The sequence below is a fragment of the Ictidomys tridecemlineatus genome, chromosome 14, assembly GCF_052094955.1.
Source record: "Ictidomys tridecemlineatus isolate mIctTri1 chromosome 14, mIctTri1.hap1, whole genome shotgun sequence".
Taxonomy (NCBI): Eukaryota; Metazoa; Chordata; class Mammalia; order Rodentia; family Sciuridae; genus Ictidomys; species Ictidomys tridecemlineatus.
This window is the reverse complement of record NC_135490.1, coordinates 8,769,521-8,796,270: the sequence shown is the minus strand read 5'-3', so window position 1 is coordinate 8,796,270 and position 26,750 is coordinate 8,769,521. Positions and strand designations below refer to the sequence as shown.

General features: G+C 36.1%; 1 protein-coding gene across 6 annotated transcripts in view; it reads left to right on the top strand.

Annotated features, from left to right (window-relative positions):
- The window catches only part of LOC101958712 (disintegrin and metalloproteinase domain-containing protein 2), a 58,587-nt gene extending 38,422 nt beyond the window's left edge, over nt 1-20,165 (top strand). For 2 of the 6 annotated variants that reach the window (XM_040292450.2, XM_040292461.2), the window contains 7 exons: nt 8,113-8,218; nt 13,446-13,629; nt 15,117-15,194; nt 15,426-15,555; nt 18,302-18,464; nt 19,405-19,468; nt 19,858-20,165. In XM_040292450.2, coding sequence (XP_040148384.1) covers nt 8,113-8,218; nt 13,446-13,629; nt 15,117-15,194; nt 15,426-15,555; nt 18,302-18,464; nt 19,405-19,438 — 695 coding nt within the window. In that variant the 3' untranslated portion in view covers nt 19,439-19,468; nt 19,858-20,165. Of the gene's footprint in view, nt 1-8,112; nt 8,219-13,445; nt 13,630-15,116; nt 15,221-15,425; nt 15,556-18,301; nt 18,465-19,404; nt 19,469-19,857 lie in introns of those variants that run through there. The other 4 variants (XR_005737009.2, XR_013430189.1, XM_078030847.1 and 1 more) reach the window with 4 other exon arrangements.
- Nucleotides 20,166-26,750: the final 6,585 nt, after the last annotated feature.

Sequence of the window (26,750 nt, the reverse complement as noted above, 5' to 3'; positions counted from 1 at the left end):
TCGCAGATGAATCGTACTGGAGTGGCATGACTGAAGAGTAAATTATAAGTCTGAAGAAAATCTGCACATCGTGGCTCACAGAAAACAAGGAAGGGCAAACTCAGAAAAGTTCCTGAAAGGCCTGGGGGTGCGAGGGCCTGGTGGAGCGCTTGTGCAGCATGTGTCAGACTCTGGGAGGGACTCACAGCAGAGCGAGAAAACAAGTTGTGAAAACCTGTTGACAAAGAGACGAACTCACGTGTTACGGAGACCCAGATGGAGAAAGGTAAGAGAATGGGCCATCCCTAAAACCCATTCAAGAAAAGCTCGAGACAGAAAAGAAAAAAGAATGACTTGAAAAGTGCCTGAATCAAATGATGTTTAACCTTACAAATAGGAAAAAAATAAAAATAAAGACTGGCTTTAGGATAGAAACGATCAGTGGCCAAAGTGTTGTTGGGTAGAGTTGGACTGACATAAGTAAATACCCATGTCACAACCTGGACCTAGCATAAGGCAGGAGACTAAGCACCACAAAAACATCTGATGCACCCAAAAGAGGGCTAGAACAGCGTGGGGGAACTAGATTAGGAAAAAACAAAGACTGAGGAGGTTCATTTACATTTAAATATTTCACAATTATATTAATTCTAAAACTTGTGTGAAGACTTAGTCTTAGGGAAAAGATGTGGCGTATAGGGAGAGATGCAACCAGGAGACGATAACTAGGTAGAAAATGCAAGCGCCATTGAACTGGTGGGAGTCGTAAAGGTATTGGCACCCCAGGGAGCCCGTGACAACCAATGGATCCGATTTCCACCCAAGAGTAACCTCACGAGTAAGAGGTCACAACAGTCAACCATTTATCTTCCTAGGAACATTGGAAGATTCTGGAAATTGAAGATTGGGCCAAACTAAGACAGAGATCCTCTAATGGGGGCGTGGGTGGGGGCGGATAGAAGAGTTTTAGCAGCAGGAATTGCAGGGGACTCTCAAGACCGTGGATTATGTTTTCCACAGAGCACGCGTGGAGTTCTGAAGCAGCTCAGAAACTGAAACATTAAAAAGGCGTTTAAAATTTCCCTACAGTCTCCAGAGGATGGACAAAGGCTAAAAGAGAGAGAAATCTTGCCTCTCATAAATCCTAATCTTTCTCTAAAATCTTGTGTTGTATTTAGAAGGGTCTCTGTCAGTAGGCTAGGAAGCTATTCATTATTTTTTCTTTTTTAAAATGTCTTTACAAGACATTACAGTTATATGTATAGTGGTGGGGGTTCATTGTGACATAATCATACATGCATGGAACATAATCGCTCCATTTCAGTCCCCAGCACTTCCTCTTGTCCTCACCCCCTCCTTCCTCCAATTTCCCTTCTTGTACTCTACTGGTCTTCCTGTATTTCTTTATTTTTTTAGTTGGTGTTTTATAGATAGGCATAAAGATGGAATTCTCTGTGGGACACTTATACGTGCACAGCATAATTTTGTCAACTTCATTCCACGATCCTCCCTCTTCTGCCCCTCGTCCCTCCCCTTCAATCCCCTTCCTCTACTCCGCCGATCTCCCCTCTCTTTTTATTTGAACTGCCTACCCCCCCTTACGTTGCTCTAGCTTCTGCCTGTGAGAGAAACCATTTGACCCTCAACTTTCCGAGCCTGACTTATTCCAGTTAGCGTTCTAGTCTCCATCTCCATTTACCAGAAATGCCATAATTTCATTCTTCTTTATTGCTGAGTAAAACGCCATTGCATATGAATACCACACTCATTTGTTGACAGGCACCGTGGCTGGTTCCGTAACTTTGGCTTTGGTGAATGGGACTCCTGTAACCATTGATGTACCTGTATCACTTTAGTATGCTGAGTTTAGTTTTTGCATACATACTAAGACGTGGGATAGCTGGGTTATAGGGTGGTTCTATTCTTAGTGATTTGATGAATCTTCATACAGCTGTCCAGACGGGTTGCACTAATTTGCAGTCTCACCAATAATGTATGAGTTTATGTTATCTCCTACATCCTCACCAGCATTTATCATTATTTGCTTTCTTGCTAATTGTCATTCTAACTGGAGTGAGGTGAAAGCTCAATGTAGTTTTGATTTACGTTTCCCTAATTGCTAGAGATGTTGAGCATCTTTTCATCTATTTGTTGGCAATTTGCATTTCTTAATGTGTATTTATTTCTTTTTATTATTTTTTATTTTTAAGAAATGACTCATTTGCCCTCTTGTTGATAGGGTTATTTGCTTTTTGGTACTCATTTTTGGAGTTCTTTACATATTCTGGATATTAATTCCCTGTTGCAGGAGTAGCTGGCAAAGATTTCCTCCTATTCTGTTTGCTATCTAATTATGTTCTTCTTACCTTTACTGTGCAGAAGCTTTTTAATGTGATGCCATTCCATTGAATTCTTGGTGTTGTTTCCTGAACTTTAGGAGTTCTATCGAGGGAGTCATTGCCTGCACTTGTATTTGGAGTGTTGACCCTATGTTTTCCTCTAGCAATTGCAAAGTTTCTGATTGAATTCCTATGCCTCTGAACCACTTGGAGTTGACTTTTGTGCAGGGTGAGAGAAAGGGATCTGGTTTCATTCTTCTATATTTGGATTTCCAATTGTTCAGCACCATTTGTTTAAACAGCTTTTGACACCTTTGTCAAGATGTCTGTGCGGGTTTGTCTCTGTGCCTTCTGTTCTGCTCTGTTCCATTGGTCCGCATGTCTGTCTTTATGTCAGTACCTTGCAGTGTTTGTTACTGCCACCTCTGTAGTATAATTTGAACCAGGTATTGTGGGGCTTCCGGCATTGTTGTTTTTACTCAGAATTGCTTTGACTATTCTGGATCTCTTATTCTTCCATTGAATTTTAGGAATGTTTTTCTAGTTCTTTGAAGAATGTCATTGATATTTTCATGGGAATTGCATTAAATCTGTAGATTGCTTTTGGTAATAGGATCATTGTAGTGATATTCATTCCACCTATCCAAGGACCTGGGAGATCTTTCTGTCTTCTAACATCTTCCTCAATTTCTGTCTTCAGTGTCCTATAATTTTCATTGTAGAGGTCTTTAACCTCCTTGATTAGATTTACTTCTATATTTATTGTTGTGGTGAGGTTAGGGGTAGATGAGTGTGTGTCTTTTGAGGCTATTGTGCAAAAAATTATTTTCCTGATTTCATTTTCAGGGGGTTTGTTGTGTGTAGAAGAAAAATATTCATTTTTATATATTGATTTTTGTATCCTGTTGCTTTGTGAATATTTTTTTTATCAGCTCTGGATCTCTCTTCCAGTGGAGCTTTTAGTATATTTTAAATATAGGGCTAAATCATCTGCAATCGGTGATAATTCTTCTTTGTATCCCTTTTATATCCTGGTTTTAATATAAGGTGTCCCCCCAGATCTCCTGTGTTACTGAAGGAGTATTCAGAGGTAAAATGGTTGAACTATGAGAGCTGTAAGCTAATTGGCCTGTCCTTATTTGAATGAATTGGTGGTCACTGAAGGCAGGTGAAGCATGCCTGGAGGAGGTACATCACTGGAGCCATATCCTAAAAGGGTTCACCTTCCTTGTGGCCTGGCCCCACCTGACCCCACCTTTGTCTGTCTGTCTGTCTGTCTCTCTCTCTCTCTCTCTCTCTCTCTCTCTCTCTCTCTCCTTTCTGAACCCACCAGGAGCTGAGCAGCTCTCCTCTGCGGAGCGCTTTTCCCCATGATGCCTGCCTCGCCTTGGGCCCAGAGTAATGATTGGACTGAAACCTCAGAAACTGTGAGCCCCAAATAAACTTTTCCTCTTAAGTTGTTCTTGTAAGGTATTTTGATCATGGCAATGCTAAAAAATGTAACTTAAACAATTATCTTGCCTAATAGCTCAAACTAAAATTTCAGGTCCTATTCTGAATAGGAGTGGTGAGAGTAGACATCTTGACTCATTCCCAATTTTAGAGGAAATGCTCTCAATTCACCATTTGCTAGGATGTTGGCTTTGGGTTTATCATAAATAGCCTCAATGATGGGGAGATAAATTTTGTGGTTTCTTCGGTGTTTTTACTGTGAATGGATGCTGAATTTTGTCAAAAAAACCTTTCTTTTCCTTCTGTTGAGATGATCTTGTGATTTTTGTTCTTAATTCTATTTGTATGTTGAATTACATTTATTGATTTATGTATACGGACTCATCTTTGCATCCCTGGAATGAAACAAACTTAAGCATGACATATGGTCTTCTTCATATGTTTTTAAATACAATTTGCTAATATTTTATTAAGGATTTTTTTCATCTATGTTCAATAGAGATATTGGTCCGTGGTTTTCTTTACTTGACATATCCTTATCTGGTTTTGGTATCAAGTTGATACTGACTTTGAGGAATGAATTTAGAAGTGTTCTACCCCTTTATATTTCATGGAGTGATTTGGGGATCATTGGTTATTAGTCTTTAAAGGTCGGGTAGAATTCAGCTGAGAATCCATCTGGTGTTGGTGTTTCCTTTGTTGGAAGGATTGTATTACTGCTTCAATCTTGTGGCTTGTTGTTGGTCTGTTCAGGTTTTCTATATCCTCTTGGTTCAATGTTGGTATGTCTTATGTGTTTAGAAATGGATCCATTTCTTCTGGATTTTCCAATTTATTGGAATATATGTTTTCAAAATTGTCCCTAATGATCTTTCTGCATTTTTTTGGGTTAGCTTAGCTAATGGTTTACCAATATTTTTTATCTTTTCAAAGAACCAACTCTTTGTAACATTGATTCTTTGTTTTGTTTTTTTTATTCTCTGTTTTGTTAATTTCAGCTTTTATCTTAATTACGTCCTTCTTTGTACTTATTTTGTTTTGTTTTTGTTTTTCTAGAACCTTAAGATGCATCATTAGGTTGTTTGGGGTCTTTCTGATTTTTTTTTAATGTAGGCACTCATAACTATAAAATTTCCTCTTAGAGCCCTCTTCATAATGACACCAAGATTATGATATGTTCTATTTCTTGTTTTAGTCAGCTTTTTCATTGCTTTTTCCTGATAAGAACAATTTTAGAGAAGGGAAATTTTATTTAGAGCTCAGTTTCTGAGATCTCTCCATAGATGACCAACTCCATTTGTCTGTGCCCGGTGGAAGGGTGTGGCAGAGGAAAAGAGCTCAAAATATGACAAAATAGAGAAAGAGACTAAGTTTGACTCACGAGGAACAAAATATAAACCCCAAAGACATGCCTCTAGCCATGTCCTATCTGTCTAAAAGTACCAACCAACCAATCCATTCAAATGGATTAGATTAAGGCTCTCATAACCCAATCATTTCACCTCTAAAATTTCTTGCATTACTTTTAAATTTTTAAATTCTGTGATTTCTTCTATAATCCATTCATCATTTAAAGTATATTGTTCAATCTCCATGTGTTTACATAGCTTCAGTATGTTTTCTTTTTCTTAAGAGAGAGAGAGAGAGGGAGGGAGAGAATTTTTTTAATATTTATTTTTTAGTTTTCGTCGGACACAACATCTTTGTATGTGGTGCTGAGGATCGAACGTGGGCCGCACGCATGCCAGGCGAGCGCACTACCGCTTGAGCCACATCCCCAGCCCCAGTATGTTTTCTTGCTGTTTCTAATTTCATTACGATATGATAAGATGCAAGAAATTATTTTGATTTTTTTTATTTGCTAAGACTTGCTTATGACATAAAATGTGTTCTCTTTTGGAGAATGTTCCATGAACACCTGAGGGATAAAAATGAATTCAACTATTGTTGAGTGAAATAGCCTAGAGATGTCTGCTATGCCCATTTCGTTTATAATAAACTTTAGATCTGAAGTGTCTTTACTGATTTTATATCTGATTGGCCTACTTATTGTTGATCAAGGTATGTTGAAATCAGTTGGTATTGTTGTATTGGCGTCTAGCATTTGTTTTATATAATCAGGTGCACCCATGGTGGGCAGAAATATTTATTACTATTATATATATATTCTGGTTGGATTGTTCCTTTTACCATATGAAGTGATTGTCTTTGTCTCTTGTAATTAATTTTGGCTTGGAGTCTGCTTTGTTGAACATAAGTATGGCTACTCTTGGTTTTCTTTTAGGCTCCAATTGCATGGAATATTTTTTCCACCCTTCACTTTCAGCCTCTGGATGTCTTTGCTAAGAGGTAAGTCTCTTGCAGACAACATATAGTTGGGTCTTTTAAAAATCCACTCTGCCAGTCCATGTCTTTTAGTTGGAGAATTTAGACCATTTACACTCATTATTATAGGGAGATGTTTACATTATTTCCTGCCTTTTTTTTTTTAAAGAAATCAGATGTTATTCTGATTTTTTTACTTTCCTCTAAATGTTACATTTTTCCCTGAGGCTTTTAAAATTCCATCCTTATCCCATATATTTGGCATTTTAATTATAATGTCACACAGAGGTTCTTTTTTGCATACTGTATGTAGATGTCCATATCATCCCTTATATTTATTTCACTGAAATGGCTCTCAGTGTCATTAGCCTGTATCTCAGTTATGGCCTCAATTCCAATAATTCTTATGTGGGGTCTCTTAATGTTGTCCAAGAGACTTTTAACTGAATTTTTAATCTGATTTACTGTGTCTTTCATGCTGGGGTTTCCATTTGTTTCATTTTCAGAACCCATCTCTCTCTATTGAAATTCTCTTTCAAATCCTGTGTTTTCTCTCTTAGTTCATTGATCACCTTAGCAATAAGCTTGTTTTAATTCCTTGGGATTTCATCTACTTTATTATCTGTGGATTCAGCCAGTGGGGGGTTATAAACTTTTGAAGGCATCTTCTTGGTGTGTTTTCTAAGGTTTTCTGAGGTCCTATATTTGTGCATGTGTTGAGGTGGATCTCTCTTCCTCTTTAATGTTAAAGTCCTTCAGTGAATAGTTATCTCTTCATGAGAAGCACTTGACTTTGGGTGTGTCTTAGCTTCTACACATTTGATCAGCATAATCAAATGATAAGTCCAACCACTACTAGCAATTTGAGAAGACAGTAACTTCAAGTAACAGTGGTAATTTAAAAACAAGCCAGATGTCAACAAATGCAATAAGAGTTATTACCAAAAATCTCTGCAACTCCATTAACCAAAGAGAAAAGTGGGTTAGAAATAATATAGACTATGTGAATAGATCAAGCATTTGTTACAGTATGCCAAGTTGAATTAGAAGAAAGATTAAAAAGGGCTACAGAAGTAAAATGAGAGAAAAATGGATAAAGGAGTGGAAGAGGGCGGGACATGGAAGAAAAAGGAGAAGAGGTATCAAAAAGGATTCAAATAATGACAAAATACATCAAATTAGAACTCTGGTAAAATGCAAATTGTGGGAAGACATTGGGGAGCAGTTTACATGAAGCAGTTAATGTAATAACTGTCTTACAGATACTCAATTTTCTTCTTGCTGAGGTTTCTGAACTGGAGATCTTTCTTGGATTTCGATTTGAGAATCTCCCAACTATGAAGGAGTCTGTCTGACACAAATATATTGCTGTTGGTTTACAGCTCTTACCCAGACTGGCCAAATTTGCTAGGGAGTCTAGATGTTCAGCTCCATCCCCTCCTTATCTGGCAGCCCCTGTTGGTAGAGCGGTGTTTGATTCCGTGCAGACTTCACAATTCGAATGGCTTTGCTATTGTGAAGGTGAGAAGTGTTGTGGTCTGGAAAATGTTCCTATGATTCAAATATGGTCTACCTTAATGTTTTACATATTTTTGAACAAGATGCGTATTCTGTGATTGTAACTTTTAGTGTTTAATAAAATGAAGGTCTATTAGGTCAAGTTAGGTGATATTATTTTTCGAGCCTTTTATACCTCTGCCTTCTTGTTTATACAAATTACTGAAAGAGAAACGTTGAAGTCTTCAGTTATAACTGTGGACTTTTCTCTTTTCAAATTATCACTTTTTGCTTCAAGTATTTGAAGAACTGCAATTGATATGTCAGTGCATATACATTCGGGAATATTATGCCTTAAAAATTAATTATGTAACGTCACTTTGTAATGTCCCTGAAATATCCCTTGCTAGTTATACTTTGTTTATATTATATATTGTTTAATATAGATGTAGCAAGTCCAGCTTTTTAACACAATATTAGAGTTTAAAAATATACTTAGAATAAATTCACTCTTTTTCAGGGTCAATATTTGCTTCTGAAGACTGTTACAACGAACTTAACTCTAAGACTGACATTTCTGGGAACTGTGGTATAACTGATGATGGATACAAAGCATGTGAAGCTAAGTACGCTTTAGGAAACCCTGACAGAGAACCTCTATAGCCTTGTATTTGAAAATGTCACCAATTAAGTTTATATATAAACAAAGTATCATCTACCCATGAAGTAAGACCATGTTTCATGAGATGATACATGTAGTAGATGCAGAAATACACAACATTTCTCTTTCTCATCCAAATCATCCCTGTTGTTTTTATCATCAAGGTTTTTGTTTACACAAAGGTACATTAATTGCTCATCAGTAAATTTTTTTTTGTTTTGCATGCCATCTCCTTAATTTTAAAAGGATGATGATCCTGATAGGGTTGAAATGAAAATACATGAATTTTTTACTATCTAGAAAGCATAGTGCTGAAGAACAGACGTACGTACATTCTATCACCAGACTTCTTGACTTTACATCCTAATTTCATTGTTGACCTCTTTGGGTGACCTCAGGCACCAACAGCACAAAAAAATCCCATATTCCCCTTTGATGAGATTTATCAGTAGTTAACATTTTACGAATTTATTTTATCTTCCTCTTTTTATAAGTCTTCTCTGTCCATAATTTGTATGTACCACTTGAGTGGAAGTTGGAGATTGTGCTTCATGACCCCTAAATCAATCATCCTGTCTTTCCTGTGAATAAATTCTATTGTAGTTATAAAAGATAAATCATATTAGAATTTCATTCGTTTTTAAAACCTTTTCCTTAGAACTATTTTCCTTTGCTCAGGAATGAATGCAAAGTCAGGTATTTGCATCTATTCAGAATGTACTTTCAGGCTTCATTAATCTGGAACATTTCTTCTCCTTTCATTTGTTTCTTCTCCTTAGGTGTTTGCTTTTCTTAAACACGACAGGCCATTTATTTTGTAGAATTTTTCTCCTAATTTGAATTTGTTTGATATTTTTCTGTTAGTTTTCAAAATTAGATTTGTTTGCATTTTGATCTTTTTACAACACAAGTAATGCTGTACTCTGGAATGTACATACATTTTTTTACAAGTGCATACAATTTTCTTTCAAAATTGGAAATTGCATGTTAAATTGTTTGGTTGAGTTATTTTTTTAAGTCTCCCAATTGTGATGTTCTAATTTTTCCCATTGTAGTTAACATATAATTTGAGAGTGAGTCATATTGAGACTGTGGGCATATTCTTTGATCCACCTGTTTTCAAATTCATTGATGAATTTTTAACTCAATTTTTTTTATTTTGCTTTGTACAGGTACAAATTTACTGCAGGAAAAAGCAGTCCACTTCTCTGTTTATATCTGTGCCTTTCCTTATCTATGTACTCATTAATATCCATTCTGAATCGGTAATTATTATTTATTCAATGGAATACATTACCATTCAAAAATAGAGGACAGCACCTGTGCACATCTTCTAATTCTGTCCCCTGATATTCAAGTTAAGAAAATTAAATGTGCTTGCTTGAATTTTTAAAAAAGTCTTATCTACAAAATACCATGTTACACAGTTCCTGTCTTAAGGCTCAAATGTCATGCAATCCTTTTCTTTCTAGTCATGTGCCAGTGTGCTCAGAGTGTGTGTGTTTGAGCATGTGTGAACATGCACATGCTGTATGTTGCAAACAATTCCACCTTATTGCAATGCCTTCCAGCCAAAGACCACCAGGAGCACAACTGAAGTTAAATTGCATCCATCACACACTGTAGCACAGACGCACATGATGGGAAACTGTGAGCACCTTGGCTTCCGAGTTTTATCGAGTCACACTGTCAGATTCGTGCTTGTGTGGGTGGTTTATAGGAGGGTGTCAGGAAGTGGATCTTTGCTCTAAAATGGATGTCTCCAAGAAGTGGAGGTAATTCCATGATCGTATGCCTCTTGTCTGCGTCTCCTCTCTGTGTGTTCAGACATGACCTGTGGAGGATGCTTGTCTTTCTTGATTTTCCATGGTCACAGGGTGACTTTGCTTAACGTTGGTGTTCAGCAGGGGACACCAGCAGTGCAGGACAGCTTTTGTGTGCTCTCAGGTCCTGCTGATAACATCTGGCCTTTGCCTGAAAACTAGGGGCTGCTTTGATCATTGTCCCTTCCCTCCATGGGCCAAAGACAAAAAATTCAGGTCACAACAAATTGCTCTGAGATATCCCGGTTTCCAGGATGGCTGAACTGCTGCTGATTGGGAGGTCATCTTATCTATATTTCTTTACTTATTCACTCATTTATTTTTGTGGTGCTGGGGATTGAGCCCAGGGACTCATGTAACCTAGTCAAGCACTCCACCACTGAGCTACTTCCCCAGCCCAGATTAGGGGATCATTAAGACAACTTGGGGACTGGGGCTGCGGCTCAGTGGTAGAGCGCTTGCCTGGTATGTCTGAGGCTCTGGGTTTGATTCTCAGCACCACATTAAGTAAGAAAATAACTAAAATAAAGATATTGTGTCCAACTGTAACTAAAAATGTGTTTTTTTAAAAAAAAAAGAAAAGACAACCTGGGTGGCTTGATGCCAAACAGAATACAAGGGCCAAACCAAAATGAAATGGCATAGCATGTACTCCAAGCAGGTGCTCACATTAATCCCTAGAACATAATACCCTAAATGATACATATCATTTGTATATACATATATAGACATCCCTAGTATGTCAAAAGATATTTTAATTCCTTAATGTAACTTTAATCCTCAAGATTTTCATTTTAAAATAACTCTTTTGAAACAGATGCTATTCGCAATGCTTAGCAAATTTTTGGCAGCTGAAATAAATTCAACTGATGTATTTAAAGAGAGCCATTGCTTCCCATTTTTAATTGTGTAAAGTCTAGCTTTCTATCTAAAATGTACACACTTCTAGATTCCATCCTGCAACATATTATCTATGTGCTTCACAAAAGAAAACTTTGAACCCTACCTTTTTTGTCCCTAACTGCACTGGGACTGATAATACTGTTCCTTCCCTTCTTTACATGGCTCTTTAAAGAATCTGATTTTCCTGTTGAGCACATGCACACCACTAAGTGTTTTATCCTCATGAAGTTGGTATCACAGGTTTGGACTTCATGCCATTACTTTGCATCTTTCTATTCTTAAGTAACTGTAGGTTCACAGTTGTAGAAATCACGGCAGGGGTGATGGAGAGGATCCCTGTGACTTTCAGCTCGCTTCCACGAGGCAACATCTGCCATGACATAAAAATGTGCAGTACAAGATCAAAATCAGGAAATTGAACATTGGCAAATTCATGCCCTTTATTCAGGTTTCATCTGTTTTACAGAAATTCATAGTGAGGGATGAGGAAAGGTCCATTGATCATCATCTTAGGACTGTTGAATTTTCCCAGTAATGAATTTAGAATGTCTCTTAGTTTATTTTAGTCTTTGATTTTTTTTTTTCTGCTAGTTTACTAGAATCTGTGTGCAAGGGGCCTCTTCCTTTTGCTAAATACATCCCTAAATACTGTGTTTTCAAGGCTATCATGAACACAATAGTTTTCTAAATTTAATTTTCACATTGTTGCTGATCTGTAATTATCAAAACAAAATTATAAATGATAGTTTTTATTACTTTTTAAACTTTTTTATTTGTTCTTTTTAGATATACATTAGAGTATATTTTGACATGTTATACATACATGGAGTATAACTTATTCTAATTAGGATCCCATTCTTGCAATTGTACATGATGTAGAGTTGCACTGGTCGTGTGTTCATATAGGAACATAGGAAAGTGATGTCCCATTTATTCTACTGTCTTTCCCATTTCCCTCCCCCACACCTCCCCTCCATTCCCCTTTGTCTAATCCAATGAAGAACTTCTGTACGTCCCCTCCCTTGTTATGGTTTGGCATCCACACATCAGAGAGAATATTCAGCCTTTGGTTTGGGGGACTGGTTTATTTGACTTAGCATGACAGTCTCCAGTTCCATCCATTTACCAACAAATGCCATAATTTTAATTCTTCTTTATGGCTATTATTACATTGTGTACATATTCCCCATTTTCTTTATCCATTCATCTGTTGAAGGGCACCTAGATTGGTTCCGTAGTTTAGCTATTGTGAATTAAGCTGCTATGAACATTGAAGTGGCCACGTCACTGTAGCAGGCTGATTTTAAGTCCTTTGGGTATACACCAAGGAGTGAGACAACTGGGTCAAATGATGGCTCCATTCCTAGACTTCTGAGGAATCTCCACACTGCTTTCCAGAGTGGTTGCACCAATTTTCAGTCCCACCAGCAATGTATAAGTGTGCCTTTTCCCCCACATCCTTGCCAACATTTATTGTTACTTGTATTCTTGATAATTGCCATTCTGAGTGGAGTGAAATGGGATCTCAGTATAGTTATAATTTGCCTTTCTCTCATTGCTAGAGATGTTCAACATCTTTTCATATATCTGTTGACCATTTGTATTTCTTCTTCTGTGAGTACCCATTCTGTCCCTTTATCCAACAAATGATGTTTTATATTGATCTTTTTTATCAGAGCTTTATGATTATATATAGTATTTGAGTTCATCCCAACAAACTCACCCAGGCATGGAAACTGATTTCAGTTCAAGATCCCCCCTTTTCCCTCCTCCTTTTCCCCTCCCCCTTGCTCCCACCTTTTCCCTCCGGTTCCCCCCTCCCTTCCTCCACCTCCTTTCCCCTTTTCCTTCCACTCCACTAGACTTTCTTTGGCTCCTTTATATTAATCTTGATCTTTGGCATTGTGTGACCTTCCTGAACATTTTTCTTCTGTGTGTGAGTTTCTTAGTCTTTATGTCTAGTATCATGTCATATGCAAGTCAGTTTCTAAGTACATGTTATTTTCCAATAGCTATGCCTTCAGTTTCTTTCAAACTTGATTGCACTTCTAGATCTCCATTAAAATGTTCACTTTTAAGTGGATAAAGAGAATATGCTTGCTCCTTCCTGATTTTCTGCAGAAATATTCAGCCTTTCACTCTTAAGTTTATCGTTAGCTACAGAGATTTTACAGATACTCTTCCTTCATTCCTTATTCGGTTGAGGAAGTTTCCTTCTAGTCCTGGCTTATTGAAAACTTTCAGTTTTGCATGGAGGTTTTGTTTTCTCAAATGCTTCTTATTCCGTATTATTAAAATGAATTCATGTTTTTAGTGTTTTTTTTGAGGGGGGGGGCTTTCAAAATTAATTGTTGCCTGCATCCTTTTGCAGATCTTGAATTTTTATTTAAATCTATTCACTTTGGAAATGACATTCAAATATTTCTCTATTAAAATTAATGTTTTTCATTTGTGGATAAATTCTAGGGATCGGAAATGTGGAAAATTAATATGTAAATATGGAGGTAGTCATATCCTTCAATTGAAAGATGCCACTGCCATTTATGCCAACATAACTGGAGACATCTGTGTTTCTTTGGAATATAACAAGGGTCATGCAGAAATAAAGAACATGTGGGTAAAAGATGGAACTGTTTGTGGTACAAAAAAGGTTGGTGTTCTTTTCTTCCTAACTTCCTAATATTTTTTATTACATAATAAACTTAGTATTTTTCCTCAGAATTTAAGTGTGCAATCAAAATAGAAATTTAGAAAATAAGAAAAAAAATACTGCAATCAGTCACCATGCATAGATGATATTACTATAATATTTCACCAATGATTTTATACTTTTCTTACGGATGCTGCACATATGCACTGAATTAAGAATCACACTGTTCATTCACTGTATTAAATTATCTCATGTTTTTAAAAAAATTTTTAGTTGTAGATGGACACAATACTTTTATTTAGTTTTTTTTTTTTAATGTGGTGCTAAGGATCGAACCCAGTACCTCACGCAAGCTAGGCAAGTGCTCTACCACTGAGCCACAACCCCAGCCCCAAATTATCTCATATTATACAGAGTACTTCAAATGTCATAAATACTCTTGTGATATCATTGATTTTAAATAGTTGTTTAAATAATATATGCCCATTAAGATAATGAAAATAAAGAATTCATAAAGCAAACAAGTTACATATCTGAAATACAATCATGCTTTCCATTTTCATGAGCCTTCCTCCATTTCTACATACATATATAGAGATATAGACTATTTCTCTAGTATATCTTTAAATTTGCATAAAATATTCCATTGTTTTATCTGCTTTTGATATTTTATCACTCAACATTATCAGACACATGAGCTCTGTGTCAACATTTCTTGTCTTCCAAGATTTTCCCATTTTGTGAAATATTGAATACCTGTATGCATACACATAGGTACAGAAGATGGTTCAAGTTCAAATTAGTCTCATGTGCAAACTTGAAATCATAAAGCCAGAATATAGTAAACCACTTGTTGAAGAAAAGAGGGAAAGCCAAAATATACTTGGGAGCTGAAAGATATTTTTTGTGAGTAAACATTAAGAAAAAGAAACGACTTTCCACATTTTGGTTGTCAGCAAGTATAAGTGAAATCTAAGAATTTTTTCACGTATTAATTGTCATTATGAATGTATACATATTTAAAATAGATCTTTTTTTTATTTAGTTAAGGAAATATATTCCATACAAATAGTTCTATTACAACCTAACTTTGCTAAATATTTGCTCAGAAAATTGGAAAGGAGAAAAAGTATACAAAAGAAAAAATTGTAACACCAAGTGCTTGCACAAAAACTAGATCATCTTTAAGACTTTGTACTACCTTTGCTTTCATGGAATTTACTTTGCAAAAACACTTACCGAATTAAAACCCAAAACCTTCTTTAGTTGTAAATTATTTCTAGGCTACATGAGTGAGGAAGAGCAAAAATGTCATGTATCTGCTATTCATATTTTCTTCACATCCTTGCCAGTATTTGTTACTTTTTATCTTTTCAAACTGAGGTGGGGTGATATTTTGTGGAAGTCTCTAATCTCAGTATAGTGGAGTGCTTTAGATTAAATGGTAAATCCAGGTGGCATATCACCTGTTTGACTTTCCACTTTAGGTGTGCAAGGAGAAGGAATGTGTAGACAATTCATACCTGAATTATGACTGCACACCAGAAACTTGCAACAATCAAGGTGTAAGTACCAGTACCAATGCTATGAGGTAAGACTAGAAATCATTTATACTATCCCAAGAAAGCAAATGCTCCTACACACACACACACACACACACACACACACACACACACTCAGATACCCATAAGCCAACAGGAAAATCAGCCTGAGGTGACCTTTTATGAACCTAGTTAATTAAACACATATAAAAATCTGGCTGCTTTTCTTATTAGGTAATATTTTCCTACTTTCAGGTATGCAATAACAAAAGAAACTGTCACTGTAATGCCGATTTTGTACCTCCTAAATGCCAAGAAGAAAGGGAAGGCTCAGGAGGGGGGAGTATTGACAGTGGCAATCATGAAAATACTGCTGCTGCCACTGGTGAGTATGAATGAGAAACTGCAAACGTAATTCAAGTGTCATTTTAATTCATGAAGTTTAGTTAAGTGAACAGCCATCTTTGGTACACCAGTTTATATCTAGGTTGTGAGTGGACATCAAACAATAAAACACATATGTCATTTACATTTTACTTCTGAGGGTGTCAGAGGAGTCACTGTGGTTTTCCAGTGGAGGGACTTTAACTTGAGGCCTAAGGTGACACAATGGCAAAGATGAAAAGCTGACCCAGAGAAGGGTGGAGCCACCCAGGTGTCAACACCACCAGAGAGCCACGTCCACTCCTTGGGGCAGGAAGGACAGTCAGTGGGAATGAAATTGCCAGAAGCAGCCACGAAGCTGCAGCAGGCCTGTGATGTCAGGGCTGGATGGGAGGACTGGGCCTTCAGAGGTTACAGGAGACACAGGGAGGAAGGAGGAGAAATACCATGGTTGCCTCATTCTCTTTTGATCCTGTAAATCATCCAGTGATCCCCACTGGACAGTCCTAACTAGAAGACAGCAGGTCAGGGGGCTTGGGAAATGCAGTCCTCTGCAGTGTTGATCAAAGCAGAGGCACTACCAGGATGGATTTTAGAGAAGGCCAGCAGAGACCAACATATCCAATAGCACCGAGGGTCAGGAGACTTGATTTACTTGATATAAACACTTAAATTTCCAGATGATTAGACCCGATTCTTCCTGACTTTTGTTGTTAACATTTCTACATTTCATTCGGCATAGGAATAGGCTGACAAATTGGAAACGTGAAGCTTTTTCCATCTTAGTAACAATTAGTTGCAATTACTGGCTTCTGCTTATGAGCACACAAGCCATTTACCCAATATGCAGTGAAGATTACTTTCCTAGAATCCAGGGTGGTGTTAGTGGCATTACTCATCAATCCAGTCCGCAGAACTGACATTCTGGGTCTCCCATGGTCTTCCTGCAGATTCTGAATTTTTAAAAATATTCAGTCTTGGAACTCTCATTCCAGACACACTTATTCTTTTGAAAATCATCTGCACTGTATGAACTTGAACGGCACTGAGACACAAAAATATAACCACTCAACTAAGCACCCCCTGAATTCATAACCCACGAAATTGTGAGAAAAATTAAATGGCTGCTATAAGTAATCAAGCTTCGAGGTAGTTTCTTATACAGCAATATCTAGCAGAAAGAATTAATACCCGGTGTAGTATATTTCTGTCACAAGAACCCAACACACATGGCCTTCGTTAGAAGTTGGAAGAAGTGACACATTATTATAAAGTGATGAATTATGTGTCATCACTGCTGCTTGTGCTGATGGAGAAAATAGAATCCAGCCTTCCTATTGATGAGAAGTAAAATGCAGAGCAAATATTAAGAATCTGGATTTTTTAAGGGAACGGGATTAAAAATAAAATTAAATTTCATTCCAGGTCTTTTCAATCAAAAACTTTTTAAAGAAATAAATGGCTAGAACTGGGGCTGTAGCTCATTGGTACAGCGCCTGCCTTGCACGTGTGAGGCACTGGGTTTGATCCTCAGCACCACATAAAAATAAATAAAGATATTATGTCCAACTACAACTAAAAATATATATTTAAGAAAAGAAATGGCTAAAGGCCAAATTTGAGATTTTTGCAAAATAAAATTTTATCTCAGATTTTAAAAAAATGTCAAGCATTTGACTATAATCCTCTCTGTTAAAACTTCAGAAAAACTTATGTTGACATCTGGTACAAGTCCCTTTACCTAAACAAAAGGCATTCTAAGTGTTTTCTGGGAATGACTCACATTTATCATTCACCATATCAAAACAATAAAAAATACAGTTGTCTAGTTTGGTGCAAAAAAAAAAAAATAATTGACAAGATTGAATCTTTTGGGGCTGGGGTTGTGGCTCAGTGGTAGAACACTTGCCTAGCATGTGTGAGGCACTGGGTTTGATCCTTGGCACCACATAAAAATAAAAACAAATAACAGTATTGTGTCCATATATAACTAAAAATATATTTTTAAAAAAATATTGAATCTTTTAAAAAGCATCAAATTAGCTCTATCTCTAGTGCACAAAAAAGAAAAGTATCCCTTCAAAAGAGAGCAAACCAACAGAAGACAACCTCTTCAATCTGATAAAAGAACATCAACAACAAAAAAACTTGCATTCTGCAGTTTTCCCATAAAATTGGGAGCAAAGCAGTAAAGTTAGCATTTACCATGTCTACTCAATATTTTACCTTAGGTCCTAGCCTATAAGCAAGAAGGAACAGAAAGATTAGGAAAGATGAATTCATTTATGTGCAGATTTATGTGTAGATGATTCTAGAAGGAGGTATGAGAATTCCTTCAAAATCAAAATAAATGATAATTTCCTATATAAGACATGAAAATATATATCAGTGCAATAAAAGACAATTTAACTTAATCCAAATGTTATATGTGCAGTATTTTTTGTTAGAAAATAAAAGCCCAAGAAAAAATTCAACTCTTCTAGGGACCACACGTTAATTCTTTTATCTATGGTATTAGAGACTACCAAGAATCAAAGGTTCTCAATTAAAAAAAGCAAGAAACAGGACTATTATGTGAGCATCAAAAGAGCTTCTACTTATGTTGTTAGGTTACTTACTCCGTATAAAAAATGCTAATTGTAATTATTAAGTAGTTTAAATTTTTATTCTAGTAGTCATAGTAAAATACAGAAGTACTCTTACTCTGTCTCTGGCGATTGCCTTCTAACTGTGCTCTTCTCTCCTAGAAAGGCGCTTCATTGAGCGTACTTATTACGAGTCCAGAACTTCAAGATGGCCATTTTTCTTAGTTATTCCTTTCTTCGTGATTCTCTGTGTACTAATTGGTATGCTGGTAAAAGTTCATTTCCAAAGGAAAAAATGGAAATCTGAAGACTATACAAGTGATGAGTATGTTATTTCATATTTGCTTTGTTACTTAGATTATTCATTAGCATAATATCTTATTAATCACATCATGATAGATGGATTAGTAATAATTAAGGTTTAACTTGTCTTTACAAGGAAGGATAGTACTTAATCTATTCATGATTAATGTAATAAAGAATCAACAATGATTTTAAAAAGGCCGGCAATTTTAATCTTACAAAAGCTTGAACTCTTTTAGGGGCAAAATTAAAAGGAAATGATTTCTAATTAGTTTATCTACCTCCTTTTATCATTTTGATCTTAATTATTAAATATATAGTAAACAGCAATACTTTACTTTTTAGTATTTGTATATTTCAAAGAATTTTTATATTTTATTTTGATAAATGGTAATAAGGAAGACCAGGACAGTCCCTGTTTGCACTTTTAGCTTTTTTTTGTACATAAATTGAGATGTAGTTAAATTTTTCCGAATTGAATTTCATAAACAATTTAATTAAATTAATACAATGAAATAAATAGAATATACTTCATGGAAATATGTTGACATTGCAGAAAGAACATGTAGCTAGTTATAATGCAGTTATCTAAATATATCAAAGATATTTTTACTTGGGGTAACTATTGTGAAAATATTAATGTCAAATAACTGAAGAAATTATAAGCTAATAAATTAAGGATGCATGGTGAAAAAAAAATAAAGCTTACGAATATTTAGCTAATAATAATATGAATATAAAAAAATCTTGAGTTTATTTTCAAATAACCTTATATCACTGATCCTTTTCTTTTATGTGGGTGGGGAGAGAGTTTCATTGCTAGTTTCATTGATTACCAGGTGAGGAGTGTTGGAAACCCAGCCAGCAGGTAGGAATTCAAAACTGTTTCAAGATAGAGTTTTGAAGAAAATAAAATAAAATAAAATTTTAAGGGATTTTTGTTTTCCTTTTTAAATACATAGGCAGCTTGAAAGCGAGACTGAATCCAAAGAGTAGTTCGGACAACAAGGATATCATGATATCACAGTAAGTTTCAGATACTTCAAGGGAGAGAGAGAGAAAAATGTATTAGATAAATATGTTTAATAAAATATATATTAAATAGCAATAGTTGTATAGCTGCATGCAATATAACTAAACTGAAGAATAGTTTTTGATACTTTAAATTACATCATTGATATGATAATGTTATAAATGATATTTGCAAGTTATTTAAAATTTCTTGCAGAATTATATTTTTAATTACTTTTTAAATTAGGTTATTCCTTTAGCTTCTGTGGATTGCAAATGTTGATTAAAGGGTATGTTTGAAGTCTACTTCCTGATAAGAGTACTCTTCTGCTCTTAGCTACATCCGGCATCATTAATTTCCTTGGCCAAACAAGTGACTTTTTATTCTTTACTCATTCTTTCAGAGCAATTATCTTCATTGAACAAGGGGAGGGAAATGAAAAAGAAAAAAACAGGCATCACCTGATTTCTTCAAACTCAAAACCTGCATATTATGATTTTCATCTGAACAGAAGCCTTTTCACATTGACTGTAAATATGTACAATTCCACAGACAATTCATTTGCAAGAAATGAATGATTATGGATTTTATATTATTTTCCTAATTATAAGTTATCTCACATTACTTCTGTTAGCCAAAAGGTATGTTACAGGAAAGGTTATAACATAATAAATGTGATGCCATTATTAAAGACCACTTCTATGTTATAAATCGCACTGAGTGTGTTGTTATATTACACTCTGCCAATTTATGACCAATACAAAAAGGCAATGATCCTAAGATTTGGAAAAAATTCTCATCTTTATACTGCCTACAAAAGACACATTTTCAGATATATAAAGGTTCAAAGTAAAGGATGGTAGAATTTATACCATAGGAACTTTATACAAAAGAAAGTTGATAGACTTTGATAGCATTCACAGTGATATAAGGAGAATGTATCCTAATGCAAAAGATCAATCTGAGAGGAAGGTGTAATAATAAAAATTATGATAATTTAATACTTTTTAAAAAGCAGTGCCAGGTTTGAGACCAGGGCCTAATTCCACCCTGAACTACATCCCCAGTCTCTATGACTTTCATATAACTTCAACATATGTGAAATGAGGATTGACAAGACCAAAAGAAAAAGAAAATAAATTATCCAATTTAGTGAGGGATTTAAGCATAATTAAACAGAAATGGTCTGCTTGATATATAGACCGGGCTTGGCCACACTGCAAAATATATACAATACACATATGAATCATTTATTGGTGTGCTGGGAAATAAAACAAGTCTTAATTTCTCAGGACTGAAATATTTCAGATTATGTTCTCTAAATGTAAGATAAACATATTATAAAATGCAATAATCTTCAAGTATTTGAAATAAGCAATATAATTCTAAATAATCCATAGGTCAACAAGTACATTCAATGGAACTTTAAACATACTTTGAACCGTATTCTATAAAAATTTTATAGAAAAAAGAAATTTGCTGTTTAGCTAGCTAGCTAGCTAGCTTTTGCTTAGAGGAAATCTAAGCCACTTGAAGATGTTAATGGGAAAGCATATTAGATTTTGAAAAGTGATTGAAATTAGAAAATAATTGAGAAACAAAAAATTAGTAGATATCTACAATATTGAGAATAAAGAAGTTCAATCTTATTTATTTGGGAAAACCAAACAAATTCAAAAACCTCTTTAGAACATGTTCAAGGTGGAGAAAAATTTTGAAGACAGATAGTAGCAGTATCTGGAATGAAATGACACACCGAGTCACTACAAATAAGAATGTTAAATTTTTAGATGAAATAGAAATGTTTTTGTAGAAAGACCCTTTTTCAAAACTGACTTAAGAAGAACTTACTATCTGACTTAATATCTACATAGAACTGCAGCTTCTTAAAAAAAAATCATAATCATAATTGAAAGTAACTTTGTTTAAAAAAAAAAAAAGAGTTCCAGGTCTTGGATAGCTTCCTCAATAAAATCCAGCAAACGCTGATGAAGATGTAACTTCAATCCTACATGTTGCATGAGGCCAGCAAACACTGATGGCAAAACATGCACGGTAAGGAAAGAAATCCTTCCAGATGCTGCAGCACTGATGAAATAGGTAGGATACAAGAGGTGTCTGCAGTCTGGATCACACCATCTGATTAAATTCAACACAGGTGACTGATTTACAAAACATACCTACAGAAAACACAAATAGAATAGGAATCGATTTGTAATTTCTTAAGCTAATGAAAAGAAAACGTGTCCAACATTCACCATAATTAATAGAATTACTATGGCCTGCCCTCTGATGTTGTGAACAAGCTGAAGATACTTGGTGTTTTCGTCAGCTTGGAGCCACTGTGACCACAAAACCCTGACTAGAGGAGGATGGTGAGGTGTTCCTGCCCCTGATGTCTGACCAGGTCACCGTGGGGGGTGTCGTGGCAGGGCTGACACACCTGGAAACCAAAACCAAGGGGTGCCATGGCTGCCCTGATCCTGGGAATACTACTGTGGTTAACAGGAAGCATGTCAATCCAAACTAAAAACAGAGGTTGTTACAATGGACGGGAGCTTTTGCAGAATGAGACTAAGAACATGACAAAAAAAAAGGTCCTGAGATGCGTTTTAAGACTAACATTACCAAGAATACAAGTAAACACAAACACATAGTTCCAGACCAGGATTTGTGGGAAAGGCTTAGATTACAGAACTCTTTGCTCGGCAGTTGACATTTCCTGCTAGGTCTCCTCATCCAAAAGTGCAACCTGTTTGTAAGCCTAATCACAGGGAAAGAATTGTTGTGCCCACAGTGCGAGGCCGCCAGTTATAGCTTATTTAATTAAAGGAAGACTGTGGTCCCCTCCTAGGGACAGGGAAGCTCATAAGAATGCCTTCTCCTGACCGACAGATCCTCCCGCGCCATTTACCGGGATCTATGAAGAAAATGGAAGACATGTAGTTAATGTAAATGGAGAAGGGACTGACGCACAGATCGGCCCTTTAGTCAGAGGTTACAAAGGTTCAAGAATTGGTGTACCTTGACCAAGGAACAAAGCAACAGCTCAAAGTTAGTAAAAGATCAAAAGGAAAAGCAAAAGTAGAAGCGTGGTCTAGGTTCCATGTAAAAGTAGGAGGCATGCTAAAAGGTTGTGTAACTCCCAAGGAAAATATGTAAGTCGGGAAAATCAGACCATAAGGCCACTTGTGGCCATCTGAAAAAGTGTATTTAAGAATAAAAGGCTCTGCAGGGAGCAGCAGATCTTTCTGAAGACTGCCTGAAGTTGCAACCACCACCCACTACAGGGTTTTGTCTTGCTGCTTTCACCGACACCACTCTTCCTTCAGGACTCCCTGGATCTTGCTGGGGCAGGACCCGGGCAGGAGGAAATTTGAGCTCATGGCTTTTGAGGTTCTGTCCTTGGCCAACTCCACTGCTCCGGGCCTGAGATGAGGCGGAACACCATGGCGTAAAGGCGTGGTGGAGGAAAGCAGCTCAGAACAGGGCAAACAGGAAGAGAGAGAGCTCTGCTCAACAGGAGCAAAATATAAACCCCAAAGGCACATCACCCCCCACTCCCACCACCACCCCCCTTACCTACTTCCTCCAGCCACACCCTACATACTACAGTTACCACCCTGTTAACCCATATCAATGGATTAATCCACTGAGTAGAGCACAGCTCTCTTAATCATTTCTTGCATTGTCTCACACATGGTTTAGACAGAGTACACCTTATATCTAAAGCATGATACTTGCTATTAACATTTTTAAATGTTTTTGTGTTAAATATTTGTGTTAAATATGTTAATGGAAATACAGGAAATAAACTTTAGGAAAGATCTTTATCTGAAGATAACTTTATTGTATGCAGTAAGCCTTCATCCCTTATCTGCAAAAGAATATTTTCAAGATTTTGAAAATTTTGGAACTTTTATGTTTCTGTAAAGAATGTATTTTGGCCTTTTGTGGGGCAAGAGCCGGGGGTACCAGGGATTGAACTCAGGGGGCACTCTACCATTGAGCCACATCCCTAGCCTTTTTGTGGTATTTTCATTTATTTTGTCTTTTTCAAGTTATTAACATTTTGCAGTTCTCAGCATACAGATCTTTTACCTCCTTAGTTAAACATTTATATTTTGAATCCACTGTAAGTGGAATTGTTTTCTTGACTTCTTTTTCAGATATTTCAAAATTGGTGTACAGAAATGACTCAGGATTTTGTGTACTAATTTTGTACCCTGCTATTTGCTTGACTAATTATGTCTAACAGTTTTCCAGGGAAGTCTTTAGGATTTTCTAAATGTAAGATCATGACATCTTCAAACAGGGATAATATAAGTTTTTCCTTTCCAACTCAGAATTTTTTCTCTGGCTTAGTTTATTTAACTAGGACATCTAGAACAAACACACTTCAAAAATATTACGGGTTTGATTCCAAACCACAGCAATAAAATAAACATCACAATGAGTCACATGAGTCTTTTGGTTTCCTAGTACATATAAAAATGATGTTTGCATGCTATTATGGTACAATAATAACATGATGCCTAAAACAATGTGCATACCTTATTTTAAAATATTCTACCATGTATATATAATATGTTAAAATATATTATACTATCCTGTATATCTAAAATGAACAAAAAATAAAAATATTCTATTCTAAAAGAATTGCTAATTAGCATCTCTGCTGTTGAGAAAATGGTGTCAATAGACTTGCTTAAGGCAAGATTGTCACAAAGCTTTAATTTGTAAAGGATGCACTATCTGTGATGTGCAATAAAACAGAGAATACCAGTATAATGTTGAGTAGAAGTGTTGGGAGTGGACATCCTTGCCTTGTTCCAGACCTTAGGGGTAAGCTTTTCACTTCCTCTTTTCCGTATGATGTTAAACATTTATCAAAAATGACCTTTATTATTTGGCGATACATTCCTTCTATCCATGATGTGTTGAGAGTTTTTATCATGAAGGGATGTTGAATTTTGTAGAATACTTTTTCTACATCTATAGAAATGCTTTTTGTCCTTTGTTCTTAACGTGATGCATCATATTTATTGATTTGTATTGATTGGTCATGGTGGGTTGATGTCTTTTTGCCATGGTATTGAATTTGGTTTGACAGTATTTTCAGGATTTTTGAATCTGTGTTCATCAGGGATTTGGGTCTGTAGATTTTTCTCCCCTGCATCTTTTGTCTGGTTTTCATAGCAGGGTAATGGTCAGTCACACTTTCTGGGATACATTGAGAAGAAGTGGTATTAATTCCTTAAATGTTTGGTAGAGTTCGGCAGTGAAGCCATCAAGTCTTTGGTGGGGCACTTTTTATTACTGATTAGATGTTTTTGTTTGTTATTGACTTATTTGGATTTTCTGTTTCTTTACAAGGCAGTCGTGGTTGATTGCATTTTTCTAGAAACTTATCCATTTCTTCTAGGTTACCGGGTTTGTTTGTGTATAATTCTTGGATAATTATGGTCTCATGATCCTTTCTGTGTCTGTGGTGTCAGTTGTCATGTCTCCTTTTTTAATCTCTGATTTTACTTATTTGATTCTTCTTTCTTAGTTATTCTACCTAAAGATTGGTGAATTTTATCTTTTTTCAAAAAAAAAAAATCAACCCTCCTTTTCACTTATCTTTTGAATTTTTTTTTCCCCTCTAATTCTTTCCACACTGATCTTTCTTACTCTCTTACTTTACCAATTTTGAGTTGTTAGTTTTGTTATTCTATTCCCTCAAGGGGAAGTGGTGTTCGGTTATTTATTTGCGATATTTCTTCTTTTTTCAATATAGGAATTTATTTCTATAAAGTTCCCTCTTGGGATAGCTATGATTTGGGTATGTCCCATAGACTTTATGGTATAATGTGTTTTCATTTTCATTTGTCTTGAGTGATTTTTTTAGTTGTAAATGCACACATGTCTTTATTTTTATTTTATTTATTTTTATGTGGTGCTGAGGATCAAATCCAGGGCCTCATGTGTTCGAGGTAAGTGCTCTGCCACTGAGCTACAACCCCAGCCCTGTCTTGAATAATTTTTTATCTTCCCTCTTAATTTTTTCATTGACTCATTTGTTATTTAGAAGCCCGTCGTTTAACCTTCATGTCTTCATAACATTGCCAAATTTTCCTCCTCTTGTTAATTTCTTCTTTTATACCACTTGGTTAGAAAAGGTATGATTTCAGTCTTTCTGAATGTGTTAAGATCTGCTTTGTGGTTTCACATCTGATCTGTGCCAGAGAATGTTCCACAAGCAGCTGAAAAGAATGTGCATGTAGCAGCTGTTCATTGAAATGTTTTGCAATGTTACGTCTGTTGTAGGGACAAAGGAGGCAGGGCACCGAAGATAGCCGGAAACAGTTGTATTTGGCTGCAGCCAGGTTCAGAGGGCACAGCTTTTGCTGTAATCCAGCAATCCCCTGAACCCCGAGTTCAGGGAGTTTCAGAGTTTTATACCCAGCATGTAAGTGGGGAGGGGCTCAGAAGTTCACAGTCTGCAGAAGTTCACATAAAAGCAGTTTTTACTTTCACTGTTCTGGGAAAATTAACTCTTCAAGGACAGCACCTGAGAAGGGGAGAGCTTCTTCTCTTCTTTCTATCCTCCCCCTGCCAGCTGTTACCATGGAGCCCAATTGTAACTTATCTTAAAAATGTAGACATCTCTGTGAAGCCCAGCTCAAGGCCAGAGGCCTTGTTTGCACATTTCTTCAAAGTGCTCTACTGGATACGTTTGTGAAAACTAGTAAGGGGGTGTCCAGCACCTGGAGTGCTGGTATCTTCTCGGCCAGTGGCCAAGTAAACAGGGTGACATGAAAATAGGAAGTTTATCTACATTGGACTCTTTTGCAGAGACTCTTTTGCTGACAGTCCTAAAATCAGCCATGGTGAAGAGGGCTTTTCTGTGGAGAAAGGGGGTGCCACTTCATGTCAAGTCTATTTGGTCTAGAATGCATTTTAATGCCACTGTATCTTTGCTGGTTTTATGTCTATCTGTTGCTGGTTTTTAACCTATCTGTTGCTGTCAGCAGGGTTTGGAAATTCTCTACTCTCATCATGTTGGAGCCTGTCTCTCCCTTTAGATCATTTGCTTTAATACTTAGGTATTCCAGTGTTGGGTGTATATATCTTTATAATGTTATATCTTCTTGCTGACTCCTTTGATTATATCATGACCTTCATTGTATCTTTTTACCGTTTTTTTTACTGAAGTCTATTTTATCCAATGTGAGTCTAGCTCCTCCGGATCTCCTCAGTTTCCATTGTGTGGAATCTCTTTCTCCATCCCTTCACGTGCTCTAACAGGTG